This window comes from Chiloscyllium punctatum, chromosome 20, assembly GCF_047496795.1.
Source record: "Chiloscyllium punctatum isolate Juve2018m chromosome 20, sChiPun1.3, whole genome shotgun sequence".
NCBI classification, from domain to species: Eukaryota; Metazoa; Chordata; class Chondrichthyes; order Orectolobiformes; family Hemiscylliidae; genus Chiloscyllium; species Chiloscyllium punctatum.
Genome location: NC_092758.1, coordinates 31,857,238 through 31,882,203, shown reverse-complemented (window position 1 = coordinate 31,882,203; position 24,966 = coordinate 31,857,238). Strand labels below are relative to the sequence as shown.

The window sequence follows — 24,966 nt, the reverse complement described above, 5'->3', positions numbered from 1 at the left end:
CTACAGTAAACCTATTTTGAAGGACCCAAACTTTGTCTTTTTTAAAAATGTGTGGAAGTCAATTCTTCATCACTTTCTCAGGAGTCTGCCAGTGCACATTTAACACAAAAAAATGCTTATTAAATAAGAATAACAAACTATTTTAAACAATGCAAAAAGGTTGAAAAGATTCATATATTCATTAGAAAAGGATTCAAACGCACACGATTCCTTTTACCTCAGCAATATCATTATAAACACCAAAACTCCTGTTCAGGAGTTACCACTACTTCCACACTGACATTTCAGACTCAGGCTGGCACAACCACAACTGCTTCCTTATTGGCAAATTCCTACACATGCACAAGGTGGTTTTTCCTTGAGCTGGTATCAATCCTTGTCACACACAAAGAAAACTACCAACTAAAAATCACTATTGAATTTCTCTAACAATAGTGTAAGTCCCTTAAACTGAGGTTCCAGCAGTGTCTGCCAGGTACACCCACACATACTTACTGACCAGTGTCTAGATTTTTCTGATTTGGTGTATCCCTGTCACAAGGCAACAACTCAATTTATTTTAATCATAAGTTCTTTAATGCACTGAACTTGTAACCATTTCTTTACTGCAATAGTTTTAAAAACACATGTAAATAAACAAACCTCAGACTCCCTGATACCAAGCCCACAAAATCAACTCTTAAAATGACAAGAGAAACATTTCACACAAAATATACATTAAAATTACAGTTATACAGGAAAGGGAAATGTTTAATGCCATCATATCAATCCAAATTCCTGTTTTTTTGTTGAAGTACACAGACACAATTTAGATATGCCTCACTGGCAATCTAACTGAACAAATACCAAAGTCACAAATAGAGATGTTTGTACGATAGGAATAATGGATTCTGAGGATCACAATGAAGCGGAAAGAGAAAGATTATCCGAAATTACCAATCTCAAAGGAAAGGTAGTCAATAAAATGTTTACAGTCAAAAAACGTGTACGTATTTTCATATAAAAGCAACACTTTATATCACACAAATTATTCTGGAGTAAATCCATTTCAAACCCAAAATAAAGTCATGATGAAAAAAAGAAAAGAGGGAGCCTAATTTTGAGGTTACTTGGCTTCAATATGGTGACTAAAAGTGATAGGGCAGTAACTGCTGAATAACTAGCTATACTGCTGTTTGATAACCTAATAAATGCATCAGTCTGAATTAGTTTAATCACACTCGGGTAGCAGAAGAAGCATATGCAATATATCAGAATATAAAAGCTACTAGTTTTTGTATAGCTCAAAATTTGCCCAAAATTATGACTAAAAGAAAGGATCATGTTAATGGTTGGTTAATTGTGTTGTTATAGAAAAAAGGACATCGAAAATTATTTTTAATCAAGCTGTTCAGACAAGTCATGCCACACACCTGGGCTTAGAGGGACTTTCCAGCCCACAGGCAAGGACACAACCACTTTTTCACAGTCTTTGTTAAAATTATTTTTAATCAACCTGTTTTGATATATTGACACACACCTCCAGAACAGACTTTCTAGCTGAGAACAAGGCACATGATCATTGGGTCGCAAAATAGCCTGAAAATACAAGGTATTGTAGGCTTTTCAAAACAGCATAAAGATAGAGAAGTGAAATATACTGTTGGTCATTTCTGAGGGGCAGAGATATGCCATTAAGCATCCCATTAAGCAACTAAACTACTACATTTTGCTTCAGATTTCATGTTTTGGCTTGGATCAGTTAACAGCATAAAATGAGAGGCTGTCAGTTAGCTAAAACTGACCAAAAACACTGGGAATTAATTTAATACTAAAATTAGATGTAAATGTCTCCAGGAACACCTTGACAACATGGCCAGTTAATACTGTCAATTAAGAGATCTATATTAAAACTGTTTGATCATTCTTCTTTGCATCTGCAAAATATACTTCAGTTTCCTGCTGTGTTCACAATAATTGCAGGATCAAATGTAATCTAGAAGCTTAATGCATGAGTGCACTGATTCATTCTGTTTGCAAAAGCAGAAATTATCGATGCAGAGCTGTCAGCAGTTCAAATTCGGCACACTACTAATCTGGATGGCACAACGTCACACTTCAAGGTACATTTGAGACTGTGCTTGGAGGACCAGAAAGGAAGAAATCTAGAAATAGATTTTTGTAAAAATGCTGATTTTCACAGCATGACCGGTTTTAATTTTGAGCTTTCTATAAACTGCTGTAACCTGTGCACACAGGTTACTCTTACACAATACATGTTTGATTTATCCCACCAACAGAACTGCTGTAGCACTAGCAGTTTTAGACCATATGACATAGGAACAGACATTAGGCCATTGAGCTCATCAAGACTGCTCCACCATTCAATAATGGCTAATATGTTTCTTATCCCCATTCTAGAACATAGAACATAGAACATAGAACAATACAGCACAGAACAGGCCCTTCGGCCCACGATGTTGTGCCGAACTTCTATCCTAGATTAAGCACCCATCCATGTACCTATCCAAATGCCGCTTAAAGGTCGCCAATGAATCTGACTCTACCACTCCCACGGGCAGCGCATTCCATGCCCCCACCACTCTCTGGGTGAAGAACCCACCCCTGACATCTCCCCTATACCATCCACCCTTCACCTTAAATTTATGTCCCCTTGTAACACTCTGTTGTACCCGGGGAAAAAGTTTCTGACTGTCTACTCTATCTATTCCTCTGATCATCTTATAAACCTCTATCAAGTCACCCCTCATCCTTCGCCGTTCCAACGAGAAAAGGCCGAGAACTCTCAACCTATCCTCGTATGACCTACTCTCCATTCCAGGCAACATCCTGGTAAATCTTCTCTGCACCCTCTCCAAAGCTTCCACATCTTTCCTAAAGTGAGGCGACCAGAACTGCACACAGTACTCCAAATGTGGCCTAACCAAAGTCCTGTACAGCTGCAACATCACCTCACGACTCTTGAATTCAATCCCTCTGCTAATGAACGATAATACTCCATAGGCCTTCTTACAAACTCTATCCACCTGAGTGGCAACCTTCAAAGATCTATGTACATAGACCCCAAGATCCCTCTGTTCCTCCACCTGACCAAGAACCCTACCATTAACCCTGTATTCCGCATTCTTATTTGTTCTTCCAAAATGGACAACTTCACACTTGGCAGGGTTGAACTCCATCTGCCACTCCTCAGCCCAGCTCTGCATCATATCTAAGTCCTTCTGCAGCCGACAACAGCCCTCCTCACTGTCCACAACTCCACCTATCTTTGTATCATCTGCAAATTTACTGACCCACCCTTCGACTCCCTCATCTAAGTCATTAATAAAAATTACAAACAGCAGAGGACCCAGAACTGATCCCTGCGGAACTCCACTTGTAACTGGACTCCATGCTGAATATTTACCATCTACCACCACTCTCTGACTTCGACCGGTTAGCCAGTCTAGCTTTCTCTAGCTTTCTCTCCATAAGCCTTGATACTCAAGAACCTACCTATCTCAGTCTTAAATATACTCAATGACCTGGCCTCCACAATATTCTGTGGCAATTAATTCCATGGATTCACCACACTGTCTGAAAAGGTTTCTCCTGGTCTACGTTCCCTTTACTCTTAGGCTATGCCCTCAAGTCCTCGTCTCTCCTACCAATGGAAGCATCTTTCCAACATCTACACTGTCCAGGCCATTCTGTACGTTTCAATGAGATCCCCCTCATCCTTCTAAACTCCACTGAGTACGAACCCACAGTCCTCAAACATCCCTCATTTGTTAAGCTTTTCATTCCTGGAACCATTCTAGTGGGACCTCCTCTGAACATGCACCAGGGGCACTACATCCTTCCCGAGATTATGGGGCACAAAACTGTGCACAATACTCCAAAATGTTTTGTTTATGTAAGTAGCTGCTTGTTCTATTTAAAATACCTCGCTTGGAATTTTGAAATTTTTGAAATAAAGGTTTAGATAGGACCAATGGTTTCCTAAGAAAAAAATCCTGTAGCAGGCATTTTTTTTCTTGAATATTTGTTTATTTTTAGGAGTAGCTTGTTAATTCAGTGGTTGATTTCTTCCAGAGTTTTCAATCTAGGACATGGATGAAAAACTGCTTGATAAAATCCACTCAACTTGACCCTCATTCTTTTCTCGCTAACTGGGCATTTTATTGTTCATTATGACATGCAAGACAAAAATAGCAATATGAAGTTCAATTATTCAGCAAGACTGAAGTTTAAATTCTTAATTCACAGCACACATCATCTGGTGTTTTGATACCACTCCCTTAACCAGAATCTGTTACAGTTTATAATCAAATTTATGTTTGGGCATCACCTTGGTTTAGTTATACTGCTTGCACCTTAGAATTAAGAGGTCATAGGTAAAGTGTCATACCAATGAAGCTAACGAATAAGTCTGTCAGATCATTTACTATACTGGGGTACTACAGAGTCAAAAGTTGTCATTTATCAGATAAAATGTTAATCAAGATCCAATCTGCATTCTTGGGTGATGTACAAGATAGTATAGCATTGTTTAAAGACCACTAAAACAGTCCTCCCAGTTGTTGAAGGAAGGACGAATGTCCAAGATAAACACCAAATCAACTGATGTATTGAATTATTTATTGCTTGTTCTATTGACCTGCAATTGATTGTTGGGTCACATACATGACAGTTCCAAACTAGTTCACTCACTGTAAAGTCACCATATAGTCAAGGGAAAAGATATGTAAATACAAATTTCTTCTAATATAGTTAAACATAACAGCTAATTTACACTAATGAAAACATCTAATGAAAACATTTTTAAAATTCCTTTGCATTTTACAAAGAATAAGTGACTGCTCCAGGTGTCCTGACTATTATTTGTCATTTGTGGGAACATGCAGAGTGTAAATTGGCTGTTATGTTTAACTACATAAATGAACAAATGTACTTCAAAAGAACATCTTCAGCTGTGAATACTTTTACATTGATACAGTATCTTCGAAACATTTTTTGAATGAAAGGGGTTTAAAAGTCTCTCAGGTATATTATCCTGTAATAAACTGCATATAATGCTTGATTTAAAAATTCCAGATCTCTGCCATTTATGCTAGTGCTTTCAAGATCCAATGTTGCCCAGGAAATCATTCCTCTCTGGAGGCAGTGAATGAAGCGGAGACATATCCTGATTGTAAAAACTAAGAACTCAGCAGACCAGAGAAATTCAATGTGCATCCTCTCAGTCTCCAGTGCTGTGCATCAACTCACTTCTTGCCTCCTCCCTCTCACCTAACAACACTGCTAGTTTTCCACAAAGAACCTATCATCCATTTTACCAAATCTTTTAACATACTCAATATGTTTTTCTAACTTGGAGAAAGATCAGAATAACTGAAAGATAGACATACATTTATGTGCATGCATTAAGGAAATGTTTATTAAAGGTGGAAAAACCCATCAAAACTATCAAGTGATATGCAAAAGGCACCACTATACAGTCGGTTCTGCTATAACACATGTTTCTTCAACGCCCATTGGCTATAAAGCGACTGAAGAATTTAGACCATTATTTGTCAAACACAAACTTTCTTCACCTACATTGGCTATAACACAATTTTGGTCCCATTAGTTTAAATGGTGCTACTCAATTTAAACTCAATTTTTCTATAACGGGGGATTGCATGGGAAAGGAACTATTGTGTTATATCAGAACAGACTGTACACTTTTCACTGTATTTGTAACAAATACATGCAACAATAAAATCATTCAATCAATCAAAACTTAGGCCTACTGCTGAACCATCATCTTGACTGACTAAATGTTAATCAAAATATGCAGAGCACCAGCTACCAATGATAACATTTTTGAAGTGTTTGGCAGTAGTTACCGTTGGAAGTTTAGCTGCAGTTCCAGTGTAAACATACTTTGTTTGAACCGGAAGATAATTTCCCCAATTTATTTCAACTCAGTTGCAAAATTCAGTTTAAAGTTGTAAAATGATAATAATCTTAATTTTTAAACTTATCCGAGGGTTAATAAACAGTCAGTAGCAAGAAATGACTTTACCATGTGATAAGTGTTAGTCTGAGGAGGTCGGTCAGGATGGTAGGAATCCACATTGTCTGTGATTGTTTGCCGCTCTCCTTTCAAGTTGATCTTCCTGAAGCGCCGACGAGACTGCCTGTTGGTGACTTCCCTCTGTAGATTTTTCTCCTCATTCTCACTGACATTTTCAACCTGAAATACATGTTCAGGATCCTGATTGAACATCCAGTTCTTCCATATCACAGAAAGTCTATGTAACCTTAAGAGACTCATGAGAAACACGTAAAAAACATTTGAGAGAGACAAGGGACCACTTATGGAATATAAACCACACACAGGCACAACTGCATGCTAACTGAGAAAAATTATGTTTCAATAAGCAAGAGGCCACAACTTCCTTCCTTCCAGGAAACTCTAAATAACGGTTTACCAGTGCAAAAATCACTTCTTGTTTTGCATGTGAGCAACGTACTGAGTATGTTCTCTTTTTTTCCTCTTGCATATTTTGTCAAATGTGATGCATTCTTATGTTACTTTGTCATACATTATTCCATTTTTTTCATATCTGCACCAGCATAACCTCAGCTTAACACTTATTCAATGAGCATTTATTCAGTAAGCATTTTGTTTCGTGTTTGGACATATGCCAGGTTGTTTTCCTCTGAAAAACCAAATGTCTCAAAGTAGCAGAGACTGCAGTTTTTTGTCATTTTGCCTATTGTTTTCATTTAACCCCCTCCTTACATTCAATAAGGATGTCCAGACCAAACATGATCCTTGTATGAAAGGCAGATAAAAGATCCGCCCTGTTGTTACTGATTACGTCATTCCATAATAAACTACATTGAAGTGTACAAAAGTGAGTTTGATGCAATTCTCACGAAGCTTGCTTCTCTTCCCTTTCATCCGCAGGCAACTGCAATAGTTCAGCTTCTAACTGTAATTGTACATTTGTATTTTCAAAACTCCAATGAATCACATCATCAATGGAAGTGTTATGAACTCTGGCATTCAATTTATTGTATAAATACTTATATGACAGTTTATGTGACATAATTAAGTATACAACAACAACTTGCATCCTATGGTAATAATACATGATATTTGATAACACCAGAAAACATTAATTGCGAAATTTATTTGTGTTGCACAAAACTCACTTTTTTTAAAAAAAGCATAATCTGTAATGTGATATTCAGTTTAAGAAAAAGTCATTTATTCACCTAAAAGGCCAGGAAGCACAATGTATTTTCTTGGAATTATGATCAAATAAAGTCAGGCATGCTCAGATCAGGTCCCATTGTCACTGCTGCTCAAGCACTTTAAACATCAGGAAACTTAAACTATCAGCAACTTATACCTTCTGTTTGTAGGGTATAGTAATCATTAGCAAACACACTTCAATGAAACCTCTCTCCTGAAAATCACCACAGTTGTGATGGTGCAGCTTTCCAGACTCTTTTCAATGAACCAATTGCAGTCTCACTCATTGTTGGCCACTTCTGAGTAAATGCACAGCTTGTAGGTTTTAGAGCTTTCTTTAGCTATTTCACATCACATCTCGCAGACATCCTATATTCTTTTCTACCCGAATGAATGTCTGACCTCTACCCAATAATTACTCCCATCATAAGAATGCATTTTTTCTCTTATTTTTGTGTCTGCATTCTCTTTGCGGCTGTGCCCACACCCTGATCAGGTAAAGAATCACAGAGGCAAAATGACCTATATTTCTCACTAAGAAAATAACAATCAGCTAGTTTACTATTGATGCAAACTCTTAAAAGCACATTTCAAACAGTCTTAGAAACAATTTCAGATTCCACCATACTGCTTAATTATACAGCTTCCAGGTCAAAAGTTGTTACTACACCTTCAGCAATCCCATTGCATTATAGCTTCATTAATTTTTATTTCCTTTCCCTGATAATGAATCATCAAGAACGCAATCAAATATATGCACTTTAGATACCCAAAATGTGTTTGTCCAATGTCGTGTTTGTTACAGTTCTTGCATGGTTTTTTGTAAATGACATTAGTTTTGCTAACACCGTGCAAGAACTGTAACAAACACTACATTGGACAAACAGGCAGTAAACTAGCTACCAGGATACATGAACACCAACTAGGCACAAAACGATATGACGCTCCCTCACTAGTTTCCTTACATACAGATAAGGAAAGACACCACTTCGACTGGGACAACACATCTATCTTAGGACAAGCCAAACAGAGACACGCATGAGAATTCCTAGAAACATGGCATTCCAACTGGAACTCTATCAACAAACATATTGACTTGGAGGCCATTTTCCACCCCCTGAGAAAAAGAACAGGAAATGACATCACCATAGGAAATGAAATTAGCAACCCAAAGAAACCCAAACATATAAATAGAAAGCAGGAATTATCAGCAGTGCTTCATCCAGAGGCTCACTGAAGATGTTACCCAGTATGGTGACGAACCGTCTGAAAATGAACCTTTGATTTCTATTTCATTCAATTTCTTATGAGGAATATCAAACTTTTAACATGGTTTAACTTTACTCAGGGTAACAATGCTTTTACACCATCAATTAACATGCAATTCATCAGGAATTTCAGTATTTTCCCACCAGGGTAGCATGTCACTTTAATTCTTGACTCCACAAGAGTTAGCTGTACATAAAAAGAAAACATTTATTTGATAAAGCTCCAAACTGGTGAACATGATCACACATTTTTATGGTCTGAATTACTTCTAATTCTACTTCTAAAATGCCCTTTCTTTTATAAAAGAATTCTGAAATTCTTTTACAGCAACAGGATGCTCTAAAACAATCAGAATTTGAAAAAATATTAGATTATTTTGCAATACTTATAGCAAAAGATAGGTCTAACTCTCCCAGCTGAGAAAGTTAAAATATCAAATGGGTACAAAATTAGCAAAGGAGTAGTAAAAACAAAAGTGAGGTTGATTAATGACTAAAATGGGGATTTACTCATGGAGACAGATGGCATGGCAAAAATATAAATGTGTTTTTTGAATTTGTCTGTGCAAAGGAAGTCGTTCTAGAGGAAAGAGATAAATGGAGACACTAGATGAATTAAAAATTGACAATAGAAGTTATCAGAAAGGCTGGCTGTACTTAAGCTACGGAGGAAATTATGGAAGCGCTACCTAAAATCTTTCAATACGACATAGATATGGGAGTGGTACCAGAGGACTGTAGAATTGCAAATTTTAGATCCTTGTTCAAAAAATTAGGCAAAGATAACACCAGCAATGAAAGGCCATATTAACCTCAGTGGCAGAAAAGCTTTTGGAAATAATAATCTAAGACAAAATTACCAAGCAATTGGACATGGGTGGATTAATTATGCAAAGACAGCATTGAAATGTTGAAGATAAATCCTGTTTAATATTCAGGGTTGATGAGGGTTATCCAGTTGATATGGTACAGATGGATGTCAAAAGAAGTTGGTATGGTCTTAAAGTGCAACATTATAAGCTTGTTAAAGGAATTACAAGCACAGGGCATGAAAGTGGTAATTGTGATGAAACAGTGAGATTTGTAAAGGTGTTAATACTGTTTACTGCAAATTTGAATTCTTGGGATTCAAACTTAAACATTTTAGCTTGATGGAGCATTTGGAATTTTAACAAGTTTTTTTAAAACTGCAATACCCACAATTCCAAACAATCTAAGCTATCTAGAGGTTCTCTGGAAGGCTTTTGATAAGATTTTTTGTATGTAGTTAGCAGGCAAAGTTAAATCATGTGATTAGGTGGCAATATATTAGCATGGATTTAGAATTGGTTGATAGACAGGAAACAGAGAATGAGAATAAATGACTAGTGGGGTACAGTAAGGTTCAGTGCTTGGGCATCCAAGTATTCAGAAAATATATAAAGACCTGGATGAAGGAACCAAATGTAATATTTCCATGTTTACTGATTACACAAAACTAGGTGAGATTATGGGAGTGAGGAAACAGCAAAGGGGCTTCAAGGTGATTTAGACAAGTTAGTGAGGAGGTAAACACATGGCAGATGCAGTACAACATGGCTAAGTATGATGTACAGTACAACATCGATTATCCGGACATCAATTATCTAAATTTGGATGATCCAAACAAGATCTCAAGGTCCCATAAAAATGGCATTAGGCAATTCAGCACTCAGTTATTAGTTAAACGGCATCATGGCATGCATTACCGGATAACCAGCACTTAAATTACCACTTCTTTACCATCAGATCGATTATCCAAGCGATCAATTATCCGAGCAAAATACTCCCCATCTGTCTCATTTGGATAGTTGAGGTTCTACTGTAATACACTTCAGTGAGAAAAACAAAGGATGTTTTAGGACATGTGAATAGAAAGGAATCTGGGTGTCCTTGTATACCAATGAAAGTACACTGGCAAGTGCAGCAAGCAATTAGGGAGTTAAATAGTATATTGGCCTTCTATGAAGGAAATTTGTAATCAGAAGTAGGATGCCTAACTGCAATTATACAAGGATTTGGCGAAACCATACCTGAAAGACTGTGCATTTTAAGTACCCTACCAGTGAAAGGCACTTTCTAAACCAACCCGTTGGAAGCTGTTATTACACCCCTCTATAGCAGATCAGACTTGAACCTGGCTCAGAGGGGACTATGACTTGCCACAGTATCCTATGAAAAGGATGAATTTACCATGGATGGAGTGTCCAATGCTGCCTTCAGTGTCCTATCTACACTTCTGAGCATTCATTCCACCTATGTTGAAATGGTGGAAGCTGGTATAGGGCATTGATTAGGCCACAATTGGAATACTATGTGCAGTCCTGGATGGGTACATGAATAGGAAGGGTTTAGAAGGGTATGGGTCAAATGCTGGCTAATGGGACTAGATTAATTTAGGATGCTAATTTCACCAGTCTATCATTCCCTAGCTTTGCCTTACCACCTTTCTTCAATAGTGGCACAATGTTAGCCAACTTCCAGTCTTCTGGCGACTTACCTGAGACTATCGATAATACAAATATCTAGCAAGGGGCCCAGTAATCACTTCCCTAGCTTCCCACAGAGTTCTAGGGTACACCTGATTAGGTCCCAGGAATTTATCCACCATAATGCATTTAAGTTGCCCTTCACCATGTCCTCTATAATATGGACATTTTTCAGAATGTTGCTATTTATTTCTCCACATTCTCTATCTTCCAAATCCTTCTTCGCAGTAAAAGTAAACATTGATGCAAAATACTAGTTTATTAACTCCCCCATCTCCTGCGGTTCCACACATAGGCCACCTTGCTGATCTTTAAGGGGCCCTATTCTTTCCCTTGTTACCCTTTTGTCCTTAATGTATTTGTAGAACCCCTCTGGGTTCTGTTTAACCCAACTTGCCAAAGCTATCTCATGTCCCCTTTTTGCCCTTTTGATTTCTCTCTGAAGTATATTTCTACTGCCTTTATACTCTAAGAATTCGCTTCTTCTCTGCTCTCAATACCTGACATAGCTTCTATCTTATTATCGATCAAAGCCTTAATTTCTCTGGTCATCCAGCATTCCCTACACCTACCAGCCTTGCCGTTCACCCTAACGGAAACATAGTTATCTAATTTTTGAAGGCTTCTCATTTTTCAGCTGTTCCTTTTACCCACTTACATCCATCCCCAATTAACTTTTGAACATTCTTGTCGAATACTGTCAAAATCGGCCTTCCTCCAATTTAGAACTTCAACTTTTAGATCGAATCTATCCTTTTGTCACTATTTTAAAATGAATAGAATTATGGTCATTGGCCCCAAAGTGCTCCCTCACTGACACCTCAGTCACCTGCCCTGTCTTATTTCCCAAGAGTAGGTCAAGCTTTGCACCTTCTTGGGTAGCTGAAAATGTGTTGCTGGAAAAGCGCAGCAGGTCAGGCAGCATCCAAGGAGCAGGAGAATTGACGTTTCGGGCATGAGCCTTTCTTCAGGAATGAGAAAAGTGTGTCCAGCAGGCTAAGATAAAAGGTAGGGAGGAGGGGCGTTGGAAATGCGATAGGTGGGAGGAGGTTAAGGTGAGGGTGATAGGCCGGAGAGGGGGTGGGGCGGAGAGGTCAGGAAGAAGATTGCAGGTTAGGAAGGCGGTGCTGAGTTCGAGGGTTGGGACTGAGACAAGGTGGGGGGGGGGAAAATGAGGAAACTGGAGAAATCTGAGTTCATCTCTTGTGGTTCGAGGGTTCCTAAGCAGAAGATGAGGCGCTCTTCCTCCAGCCGTCATGCTGCAATGGTCTGGCGATGGAGGAGTCCAAGGACCTGCATGTCCTTGGTGGAGTGGGAGGGGGAGTTGAAGTGTTGAGCCACAGGGTGGTTGGGTTGGTTGGTCCGGATGTCCCAGAAGTATTCTCTGAAACGCTCCACAAGTAGACGGCCTGTCTCCCCAATATAGAGGAGGCCACATCGGATGCAGCTGATGCAGTAAATGATGTGTGTGGAGGTGCACGTGAATTTGTGGTGGATATGGAAGGATCCCTTGGGGTCTTGAAGGGAAGTAAAGGGGGAGGGGGGTGGGGAAAGAGTGTGGGCGCAAGTTTTGCATTTCTTGCGGTTGCAGGGGAAGGTGCCGGGAGTGGAGGTTGGGTTGGTGGGGGGTGTGGACCTGACGAGGGAGTCACTGAGGGAGTGGTCTTTTCAGAACGCTGATAGGGGAGGGGAGGGAAATATATTCCTGGTGGTGGGGTCCGTTTGGAGGTGGCGGAAATGACGAAGGCGATTGGAGGGGCGGAGATCAAGCCTACAGAACCGACTGACCCCGCACGGACTCCGGACCGCATCTCCTCCACTTCCCACTCCTCCGCCCTTGAGCCCCGCCCCTCCAATCACCACCAGGACAGAACCCCACTGGTCCTCACCTACCACCTCACCAACCTCCATATACATTGTATCATCCGTCATCACTTCCGCCACCTCCAAACGGACCCCACCACCAGGGATATATTTCCCTCCCCTCCCCTCCCCTATCAGGGTTTCGAAAAGACTACTCCCTCCGTGACTCCCACATCAGGTCCACACATGCCACCAACCCAACCTCCACTCCCAGCACCTTCCCCTGCAACCGCAAGAAATGCAAAACTTGCACCCACACCTCCCCCCCATACTTCCCTCCAAGGCCCCAAGGGATCCTGCCATATCCGCTACAAATTCACCTGCACCTCCACACACATCATTTCCTGCACTGATGTGGTCTCCTCTATATTGGGGAGACAGGCCGCCTACTTGCGGAACGTTTCAGAGAACACCTCTGGGACACCCGGACCAACCAACCCCAACCACCCCGTGGCTCAACACTTCAACTCCCCCTTCCACTCCACCAAGGACATGCAGGTCCTTGGACTCCTCCATCGCCAGACCATTGCAACACGACGGTTGGAGGAAGAGCACCTCATCTTCCGCCTAGGAACCCTCCAACCACAAGGGATGAACTCAGATTTCTCCAGTTTCCTCATTTCCCCTCCCACCACCTTGTCTCAGTCCCAATCCTCGAACTCTGCACCACCTTCCTAACCTGCAATCTTCTTCCTGACCTCTCCGCTCCCACCCCCACTCCGGCCTATCACCCTCACCTTAACCTCCTTCCACCTATCACATTTCCAATGCCCCTCCCCCAAGTCCGTCCTCCCTACCTTTTATCTTAGCCTGCTGGATACACTTTCTTCATTCCTGAAGAAGGGTTCATGCTTGAAATGTCGATTCTCCTGCTCCTTGGATGCTGCCTGACCTGCTGCGCTTTTCCAGCAACACATTTTCAGCTCTGATCTCCAGCATCTGCAGTCCTCACTTTCACCTTCTTGGGTAGGCCCATCCACATACTGAAATCAGAAGATTTTCTTGTAGACAAATTGAGAAGATTGAAATGAGATGCAAAAGGGGCGTTGAAATCATTGGAAGCCTAGCAAAATTAAATCAGGAGAAACGGATTTAAATTATGGAGTACTGTGAGCAGTTTGGTTCCCTCATTAAAGGGAAAAACATCATTTCATTTGAGGCAATTCAGAGAAGGCTTATTAGAATAACCCCAGTATGGAGAGATTTCTTATAAACAAAGGCTAAACAGGTTGGGACTCCACAAGAATGAAAGGTGATTTAATTCAAAATAGGATTCTTAAAAGGTTTGACAGGGTAAATGGTGAGAAGATGTTTCTCCTCACATGAGTGTCTCGGACCAGATCGCATAATTGTAGAAGTTAAGATGGAGAGGATGACGAATTTCTTCTCTCCAAGAGAAGAGTATCTTTGGAGCGCCTTGCGACAGCGAGTTGTGGGAGAAGAGTCATTGGCTGTATTTAAGGCTGTGGTAGTTAGATGTGCAATTACCAGGGGAATCAAGGGTTACAGGGCAAGGACTGGGAAGTGGATTGAGCAATGTCAAATCAGCCATCATCCAATTGAACAGGCTCAAAGGGTCGAATAACTTTCTCATGTTCTTATTTCTTGTAACATAACTGGAGAATATCAAGAACGAGAGCCACTAATTTCACACAACTGGCAAAGGAAACAACTGCAACTTGAGGAGAAATGTTATGCAGTGATTAGGTGCCTAGTGGTGGCAGATACAGTTTTCAGAAGGAAATCAGACAATTATCAGAAGAGAAAAAAATTGCAAGTTTGCAGGAAAAAGGCAGGAACTGGGACTAGCTGAGAGCTCACTGGTGTAAAAGGCTAAAGGACTTTCTTCTGTCCTATAACCACTCTTATGTTAAGATTTTTACGCTTTTTACTCACAGGTTTGCTTCTGGAGAAGGTGGGATAAGAAACTATTAAATTCCCTGGATGGCTTTCCCACCCACTCCCACTCATTCCTGACGTGCCCTCAATTTTACATGAGGTGAGTGAAGTGTAGGATGGACATCCTATCTTTGTCCCAGTGAACTGCTATCCGAGGGATGATCCCCATCTGGTCTAAATTTTGAGAGTGCTGGGAGGAATTCAAGGTATGAGAGGGGCCTATCAAGTGGACCTGCTCTGCTGCTAGGCAGGAAAGACAGGGAAAGCACATCCCTCAGGGATCCCTTCTCCATAATCATACCTGTCACTTTTCTATATCATACACAGCCTAACCTGCAAATCTGTCTGTTCCTTTTTCTTCTCTTAACCTCAGCCTCTCCATCAAGACCTCCACAATTCTTATCACACTACTGCACTCCAACAAAACTCTGACAGATGTCTCCCAACTCCAGCTCCATGCCATTATTTCTCCAAACTTATGAAATCTCTTATTACGTATTAGGTCATTAACTCCAAGGACACAGGACTTAGAAACTGATAGATCTATTACTGTCACTGACACTGCCAGGGGTACAGAGCTTCTGCTTTGTTGAGTGGAAGTTCTCTTCTGCCTTAGTGAAGAGACTCACTTACCTATGATCCTGCTTCCATCACCATAGTCTAAGAGATAATGCATAAAATCTGCCTCTTCAACCAACATTTTGCTCATGGGTCACAACAACTCTTTACAAGACTCATTGTTACAATCCTGTGATGTATCTTGTTATGTTTTAATGTATTAAAGGCAAAAAATAAGCAAGTGCTATTGTAATTGCCACCCTATTGAGGTTGTTGGATATATTATGTTAAGCACAACTTTTCTTTGTTCAAGTTACTACCGCAAATTTTAAGCGGGAAGAAAGATACTTATCTTTCAAACATCAAACTATATTAAAAAAAACATGACGACATCTTTGAACAAAATAGCTGGAGCTTTACTCAAAACCTAGCATCAACATGTTTTTATCTTTAGGAGTCCTGATGCAGAGGTAGGGATGGGTGGTTGACTTGAATAAAGTTTTCATTGTGCTAAAGTCAAAACCTGGCAGGGCAGATACATACAAATCCCTTGCAAAATGGGTGCACATAGTATTTAAGTGAGACATAAAACATTTGATGCTCATTATAACTTATTATAAAAAAGTGAAAGACAGAATGTGAGCACATATAATTATTAAAGAATCAAAGGAAGAGATGTGAAGTTTGCAAATGTAGCTGTGCTGAAACAAAGAAATATAGAAGATCTCACTTGAGCTGGTCTGATAAAGGGTCACTACAGCAGTGAGCAACACTAGTTCTACTAAGGACAAAAAAAATAACAGTACAGTTCAATGTTAACAATAGCACTAAAGAAAATATCAAAGCCAAAATTCACGGCCCAAGCATGCTTGCCTCTTCAGTCATTTTTCTCTTCCAAAGACATTTTGTCTATCATTCTCACATCTTTATGATTTTCATCACATTAAAGGATTAATGTGTACACTTGTGGGCAAATGGACAAAGATGTTACAGCACAACATCCATTTTTTCTTCCTCGCTATACATACAAAAACAATTTCTGCAGGGACACAGTCGTCAGGAGGTGAAGGTAAAGTATTTTTTCTTCCCTATCACAGGAACAATATGGTAAATATTGCTACCTGATTGGAGGGGTAGCAATCCTCCTGTACTTCCACTTTCAAAATATGCAGGCTCAGTGAATCTAAAACCTTGTTCTCAGTCAGAAAAAAATCTGATCCAGTTTAAAGAAAGGGATATTCCTTCCTGTCACTTTTGTCTCAATACTCAGCCAGAAGTTAATGTTTTTGAAATTTACAAAAACCAGAACTCAGTGCAATCATTCTCAAGACATGCATGTTAAAAACTGAAAACAAAAAATGTCTGCAGTAATTTGCTCCTACATGTTAAAAACTTAATTGCAACAGATTAAATTTTAAGAAGGCATTAAAGTATAATGATCAACTTTACAAATATAACTAATCAATTTTATATTTTCAAAGGGAAGCAATCACTTTGAAATTATTCAATAGGAAAGGGTTAATTTTAACCATAGGTTTCTACCATAACTACATAAAAACAAAGTCTTAGGTGTGGATAACTACATTAATACATGAAAAGTTTCAGTTTGGATGATTGATTTTTTTTTGTCTCTATAGAATTTCCTCTTCAAAAACGATACTCTATTATACACGTTTTAATTGTAAAACAAGCAAAAGTTGTTGGCTACATAAAAATCATTTATATTTTATCACTTTATGAACTGAACAAGTTGTTTCCATCCGTGATCCCATGAAGAAAAGGCCAATGCATCACACAATGTCTGAACTTACTGGTTAAACATTTGTAAACTAAAGATACTTCTTACCACAATCATTTCTGAAGTCTCTAAAACGATACATTCACAGCCTCGTCTTAAGCTTCCTGCAGTCTGCTTGCCAAAACTGGAACAGGATAAAGAAAAGGAAAATTCTTATATTAAATTAATTAAACCATGATACAAGTTATGCACAGCTACATTTGGCTTGAACAGATTCACAGTCATAGTCAGAGTCAACAAGTAGTAACAGGGATGTCTTGCAAAGGAGCTAGTGAATGTGGTTTATTTGGACTTTCAGAAGGCTTTTGATAAGGTCCCAGGTATGATATTAGCACACAAAATTGAAACTCATGGGAATGGAGATAGTATACTGACATGGTGCTTTCATAGCTTCACGATTCCCCTTATTTATGATGGTTCCTGGTACCTAGGAATGACTTTGTATGAGGTTATTAATTAATTAATTAGGTCTTGATGTAAAATGCCCTGCTCCCTGATCTGTTACAACAGTGTGTTCTGGAGTCAACTGTCCTGAAAACATTCTATATTCACCTTATTTAGGGCTACCTTTGGCCATCTGATTTCATCTAGATTCTGGAAAATTCCCAAGGATTGGCAAACTGCCAATGCAACAGTTTTATTTAAAAAGAGAAAGGATGCAAAAGGGAGAAGGTTATTGGGAAAAGGTTACTCCATTATGAAGGATGTCATAGCAGAGTGTTTAGAAATACATGGTATGATCAAGCAGAGTCAACATGGCTTCATGGAGGAGAAGGTAAGAAGCCAGATAGATAAAAGGGGAAGCAGTGAATGTAATATATGTGGATTTTCAAAAGGCATTTGACTCATTGGGCTACTTCATTTTTGTTGTTGGCAATCACGGTCGTTAGTCACCATGAAGTTGCAGAATTTCTTTAAAAACAGAAGTATGTTACACAAGATTAAAAAAAACAGTAAGTAAAATGTGCACATGCTACAATTAGAAAGAATTTAATACAAAACTCAAAACAAAATATCATTTATCAAATCAGGATTCATACGGAGATCAGATTTGTTTAGTGCTACCTTTAGCTGTGATTAAAGCTTCAGTTTCCAAATACTGTCTCTCCTTTTGGAGATACTCAACTTCAGAGAAAACGTCATTCCCATCTCAGTACTTTACATTTTTACTTGAACAATTCATCTCAGTTTCTTCTTCTTGAAATGTTCCGACAGGTTTATGGTTCCCGTCTCAGTCCACTAGAATGAACCTTTTACAATATTAAGGGCCTTTTTTTTTTTCAGTCCAAGCAGCTTAAATATTTCTATCTAAACTCTCCTGATTTGAAGCTCCACAATCAATACATTTTGGCAAGGGTAACTAGATCCGTAAACACACAGCTTCATTCTCCTCCTAGCACAAACCATTCTCCCTTTTGAATTGAACTCCAGATTTTTCTGAACTGAGCTCAAAAAGTAAACTAATAAAGTAAACTGTAAGCATACCAGAATAAACATCCTATGTTTTAATTCTACAGAGTCCTGCTAGTCACTTGACTGCACTCAAGTTCACTTAGAGTTGATGAACCAGGTCACCATTACAAAACATTCTGACATGTTTAAAAACATCACCCTCACAGAATTGCACCACATCTGACTGTATTTTAAAATCCAAATGATAATTGTATTTATTGTTATATAGTATAATATTTAGATTACACCCCCCATCCCTAACCGTGCTTGAACCCCATTTCAGAGGGTGGCGAAGAGTCAACTATACTGTTGTGGCTCTGTAGTCACATGTAAGCCAGATCAGCTAAGGATGGCAAACTTTCTTCCCTAAAGGACATTAGTGAGCCATATGGGTTTTTAAACAACAATTGATAGTGGATTTGTGGTTGTCATTACACTAGCTTTTTAAATAAAATCCAAAGATTTTATTAATTGACTTTAAAAGCCCATTATAGCACTCATTAAGGGCATTTAAATGGTCATTGGATAAACATATGGATGAAAACGAAATAGTGTACATTAGATGGGCTTCAGATTGGTTTCACAGTTCGGCACAACATTGAAGGGCAAAGTGCCTGTACTGCACTGTAATGTTCTATGCCACTGAAATAAGAGCCTGGGTTTCTGCATTATCAGTCCCTTGACATTACCGCTAGGCCACTGTCTCCCACAAGAAATTTTAACCTACTACATTCACAGACTTTCAAACAAACATGTCCTTTTCTACTACTACACCTCTTTAATAATTAAGTTTAAAGCTGGATGTAGGTTCGCTCGCTGAGCTGAAAAGGTTCATTTTCAAATGTTTCGTCACAATACTAGATAACCTCTTCAGTAAGCCTCTGAAGGAAATACTGCTGGTGTTTCCTGCTTTCTATTTATATGTTTGGGTTTCCTTGGGTTGGTGATGTCGTTTCCCACGGTGATGTCATTTCCTGTTCTTTTTCTCAGGGGGTGGAAGATGGGATCCAAGTCAGTGCGTTTGTTGATAGAGTTCACCAAAAATATCAAGAGAAAGCAGGAAACACCAGCAGTGCTTCGTTCGGAGCCTCACTGAAGATGTTACCTAGTATGTTGACAAAACATCTGAAAATGAACCTTCCAGCTCAGTGAGCAAACCTTCATCCAGAACTTCAGCCTGAGCTACAAATCTTCTCAAAATGCGCTAACTTTCAAAGCTATCTTGAAGGCATCAGGAAGACAAGCTAAGAAAATGGACAATAAAGCATCATAACTGCAGTCACACGACAGATGCTTTAGCGACTTCACGCTTTGAATGGGTGGACATCGGATTACTGATATTCAAGCAGCAAATACTGGGAGAGAAAAGCACAAAGTCAGATGACAGTGATATTACACAAAAAAAAAGTGCAATAGAAGATAAACCTCGATACCAATGAAAACTATTAGCACACAAAAGGTCACTGAAAATAGCTTTGCTAAGCAGGTGGAATCAGAAAGGCAGAATGTCACAAGCATTACAAACTGGAAGAGAGCACCAGCATGTGGAAACTCAAGAAATTACCAACACTTAGACAACGTTAATCATGAGCACTGGGACACTTACAATCCAACAGGGAGTACTGGTACACAAACAACACATGGTAAATCTCTAGGGAAAATAACAACTGAGATTCCACATCTTTATCATTTCAATTTCTAAATGTATATTTCTAGCCTACAGCACGAGGTCAGTCAAAAAACATTCAGGTTTTCATTGTCAAATCTAATTGTGTTGTATATGCACAAAACACCGGAATATATTTCATCATACTACTACTACTACTACTACTACTACTACTACTACTACTACTACAACATGTATTTAATAAATGGCTTGATCCGCAGTCTATTTTGCATATTTGTGTGCAACAGAAAAGTTCAGATGAGAAGAGCTCAAACGGAAGGTTTAAAGAGATACTTTTTTGTTAAGGCAGAAAACAACAGCTTCTATAAATTGTGTTCTTAGCTTCCCACAAGGATTCTACTTCAATATTATATTCAAATTCTTTTCCCATACCAATTACCTTTTATCACCATCAAACCTTTAAATTGTGTGTTAAATATCTGTGACAGAGTTCAAAGTAAGAGACCTTAAATATCAGATAGCCATGAATATGTCTAATAAAGAATTCATGAGAAATGTCTTGCCCCAAAAACTGCTGAGAATGTGGAACTTGCTCCTACATGGAGTTAAAGTGAATAGAATAGCTGCACTTAAAGTAAAGGTAGATTAGTTTTAAGAGAAATTAGAAAAGGAGGATATATTGACAGGTTGGATGGAACAAGTTGGGAAGTGATTCGGATGTATCATAAATATCAGCAAGACAAGTTGATTCAAATAGCGTACTTCTGTGTGCTGTACATTTATGGAATATTCATATGTTTATATGAGTGTTTTCTTTCCTGTAAACTTGTGTATATTTTAAGCTACACCCGACCTCATTACATTGCCCTCAGTTCCAGAATCATCTGTTCTTAATTTACAAAACAATCAGTTCTGCTATAATATGTATTATTCTATTTCACAAAAATTCATACATTAGAAGGAAAATGTTTAGCTCCCAAACATTGCTATATAGGAAGGGTGGTGTTTCTCAAATACAGAAATACAAGGACATCACTTCCAAATTTTATTACCATAGTTTGGATTTAAGACATCAGAGAAGATTAACAAATTATACTTGCCATGATTTTATGCAAGAAACTAATTCAAATACAGCATGCTCCTTCTGTTTGTTAGCAGGAAGAAAATGTTGATGTAGTATAGACACTGACATCCAAGATACTTTAAACAAAATGACAAGTATTCATCGAACACCTCATGACTGTGAGAAGCATTTTACAGCCAATGAAGTATGTTTTGTGAGTTATAGTCAGTGTTGCAGTGTAGGAAAGGTGATAGCTAATTTCCAGACTTGTTGGATGTTAAATTGGGGATAGGTATTAGCCTGGAATGTGGGAAATACCCCTGCTGTTTACTAAAATTGTGCCATGGGACTTTTTCCATCCACTCACATGGGCAGATGGAAACCAGTTTAAACAGTTCATTTGGAATTCAGCACCTCTGACGGTCCATTACAGCTTAATTTTTGTTTTAACTCATTCCCCAGTCTGAAGTTGACCCCTGAGCCTTGTAATGTACTACCAACCGAGCCAACGTTGACTTCAGTAATCACACAACCCAATGTTAATTCAATTTATCATCAGGCTGGGTTTCTCCTGAAGCCACTTTGCCAAGATAAAAAGTTGATGAATTTTTTTTTTTAAAAAATCAACAGAACAGTAGAAGGCAGAAAAACAAAATGATCACATTTCATGGTAAACAACCTCTTCTTTCACAGAATCTGAACTGACTTGCAGCTTTGTCCATCCCTAACCCTATCACAATTTTAAGCTAGGATGCTGACATGTACAATCTTCCAGTGGTGTTGGTGTTCAATCGAGCTTAAGCATCCTAGTATTATAATTAGCAAGGAACAAACACTGGTTTTACAAACAGGCATTGTTAAATGATATTTTCTAACTGCTTAAAACTTGACAATCCTTCACTGCATTACTAGTCCACAGTGGAGTCTTGCTATCATTTATCTCAATTCAATCAAACCTTGTACACAAGCATTATTAGTCAAAACAGTATTTTAAATGCACCCTATTTAAGGTATTATAACTTCCAGTTTAACTTGGTTTCCTTGCTATCATTTCACAGATTGGCAGCAAAGAGTAGAAGCTCACACTTGATACAAAATTGACGACAATGCAGATAAGCTATTTAAACATGACAAGGCATAAGGGGAAAAAAAAAGGATAGATTAGCGAAAATAAGGTTGCTTAGAAAAAGGATATCAGGCTCAAATTGATAATCTGTTTAGTAGGTTTTATAGTATTTCATCTGTCATACTCTACTGCTGCCTTCCACCACTGTTGCAGCTTATCTATGCACTATCACTATAGCAACACAGAGTCTATTCAATAGTGACAGGGGAAAAAGAAATGAGCTGTGGGCTCTTCCCCGACATTAATTTTCTTGACATACTGAAAAATAGGGACCCTGGCTGGTCAAATTATTCCTTTATGGCTCCAACTGGAGAATCAAAGACTTACCTCTGACACTTGTACCATTAAGCAGAACATTACAAAGCACCTTAAAAACTCCCACAATTTCCTAAACATATTCTAAAAAGGTACAAATTCTGGTATGAAAATTCCATAAAGCCAACAGCATGCAACATGACAGTGGATATATTTACTGTAATGGTGAATTTTCAGTTTTATTGTTTGAAATTAGTCGTCCAAGGCATAAATCTTTAGTGAAAATTTAGTATATTATTGGGGATGAATGAACACTCCCAACAGAATTACTCCAACAAAACTGCATATTCCTTTCTTTCCTTTTCTAGAAGTGAAGCTTAAATGATTACGGTGAACTTCTTTTCTAGAAGAATTGTAACTTCAATTCCAAATAATCTAGAACAAAATCATAAAAGTTTGTAACTATGGTATCTTACTATATTTGTTCCATTCCAAAACAATAACACTGCAAGAGAAATACAGGAAGCCCTCAAAGTCACGGTTGCAGTCCTGAAAATTGCACCTTTTGGTGAAATACTGTCAAATGATAACATTGGTTCCTGTGGGAACCAGAGTAAAACTCAAGTTGCATAGGATCTTCCTTAGCAGAAAAAAGTATCAACAAATTGTACTTGTATCTTCCAAAATGAAATTCCTGTGCACAAAATGACTGAATTCCAACAGTAACTGAAATAAGTGAAAATAAATCTAAAAATTTAAAACGTACAACATGCAACATTCTCTATACAGAATCCGTTACAGAATACAGAGACATTCTGAGAGTGCAACCTCAGATGCGACTGCCCTGCGCATGCACCAATGGAGCCTTTGTTCAAACTTTGGTCCATCTTCTGAGAGGCATTACCTGTTTCTAGCTTCCGAGCTACATTGTGGCAGCTGCCTGATGGTGTTGTTTGCTTTTGGCAGCATGTTAGTGGCAATGGGTAGGTCAGTTAGGGAATAGAGTGTGCAGCTGCTGCACTCAATTGTGCTTGGCCCCCTCCCAGACAATTGATTGTGGTGGTGGTGTTGGGGAGGGGAACGGGACAGCATGCACAAAGGGCACTCCTGAAGCAAGAAGAGTGGCTCCGTTAGGTCTACACCGATGCTGAAGGTGGTAGCAACTAGTAGGAATGCTCACAGCCTACGAGGAGGATGCCGCTGTGTGAACACAAGTCCAGGGCCTGGTCAGGGCAATATTGAATGCAGACATCCTGTAAGACTATATGACATCAGAACAAAAGTAAATCATTCAGTCCACAGAGTCTGCTTCACCATTCATGGCTGATGTGACAATCTTCAATTCCACTTTCCTGCCCTTTTCCACATAATCCTTGATCCCCCTGCCAATTAAAAAGGTGTCTAAACTTGAATATACATAACAACCCATCTTTTACAGCTATCTGTGGCAAAATATTGCACAGATTCACTGACCTCAGGAAAAAAAAGTCCTTATTTTGGTCTTAAATGGGCAACACCTTAATCTGAGATTCTGTCCTCTGATTCTATATTATGCTAGAAGGGGAAGCAACCTCTCTGTATTTACTTTGTTAAGCCAGTAAGTATAAGTTCAACCTACTCAACTTCCATTCACTAGAAAATCTCTCTATATCCAAATTAACCTTGTGAATTTTCTCTGTACTGCCACTGATGTCAGTATATCTTTTCTTAGATAAGGGAACCAAAATGGTTCACAATATTCCAGCTGTGGTCTGACTAGTGCTTTGTATAGTGTAAGCAAAACCTTCCAACTTTCTTACTCCATTCCCCTTGAAATAGAAGGGCAACAGTCCATCTGTCTTCCCCATCATTTGTTGAACTTTGTTGCTAACGTTGATTCACACAAGGATCCCCAAAGTCCTGTGTGCTCCAGCTTTCTGCAGTCTTTCCTCATTTAAATAATGAGCTCTTGTATTGTTCCTGCCAAAGAACATAATCTCACATGATATCTCGACAGTGTTAATAGTAGTTGTCTTTTCCCTAGTATTCAAGACTCGGGGCACATGTTTAAGGTGAGAGGAGAAAGATTTTTTTTTAAATTTGAGGGGCAAACGTTTAAAGGATGGTTTGTGTGTAGAATGAACTTCTAGAAGTGGTGGATGTGGGTATAGTTGTAACATTTAAAAATCATTTGGATACGACGTGAATTATAAAGGTTTGGAGGGATATGGCCAAGAGCAGGCAGGTGACTTGTTTAGTATGGGCTTCTGCTCGGCATGGTTGGGTTGGACCCAAGAGTCTGTTTCCATGCTGTATGACTGTATGGCTCTAAGTCCCAGT

At 38.9% G+C, this 24,966-nt stretch overlaps 1 protein-coding gene across 15 annotated transcripts in view; it reads right to left on the bottom strand.

The window, feature by feature from the left end:
* Positions 1 to 24,966, bottom strand: part of LOC140492006 (rap guanine nucleotide exchange factor 6-like) — a 391,645-nt gene that overhangs the window by 234,983 nt on the left and 131,696 nt on the right. For 12 of the 15 annotated variants that reach the window (XM_072590612.1, XM_072590596.1, XM_072590598.1 and 9 more), the window contains 2 exons: positions 17,173 to 17,248; positions 6,050 to 6,220 (listed from right to left, as the gene is read on the bottom strand). In XM_072590612.1, the coding sequence (XP_072446713.1) occupies positions 6,050 to 6,220; positions 17,173 to 17,248 (247 nt within the window). Of the gene's footprint in view, positions 1 to 6,049; positions 6,221 to 13,666; positions 13,853 to 17,172; positions 17,249 to 24,966 lie in introns of those variants that run through there. The other 3 variants (XM_072590605.1, XM_072590609.1, XM_072590610.1) reach the window with 2 other exon arrangements.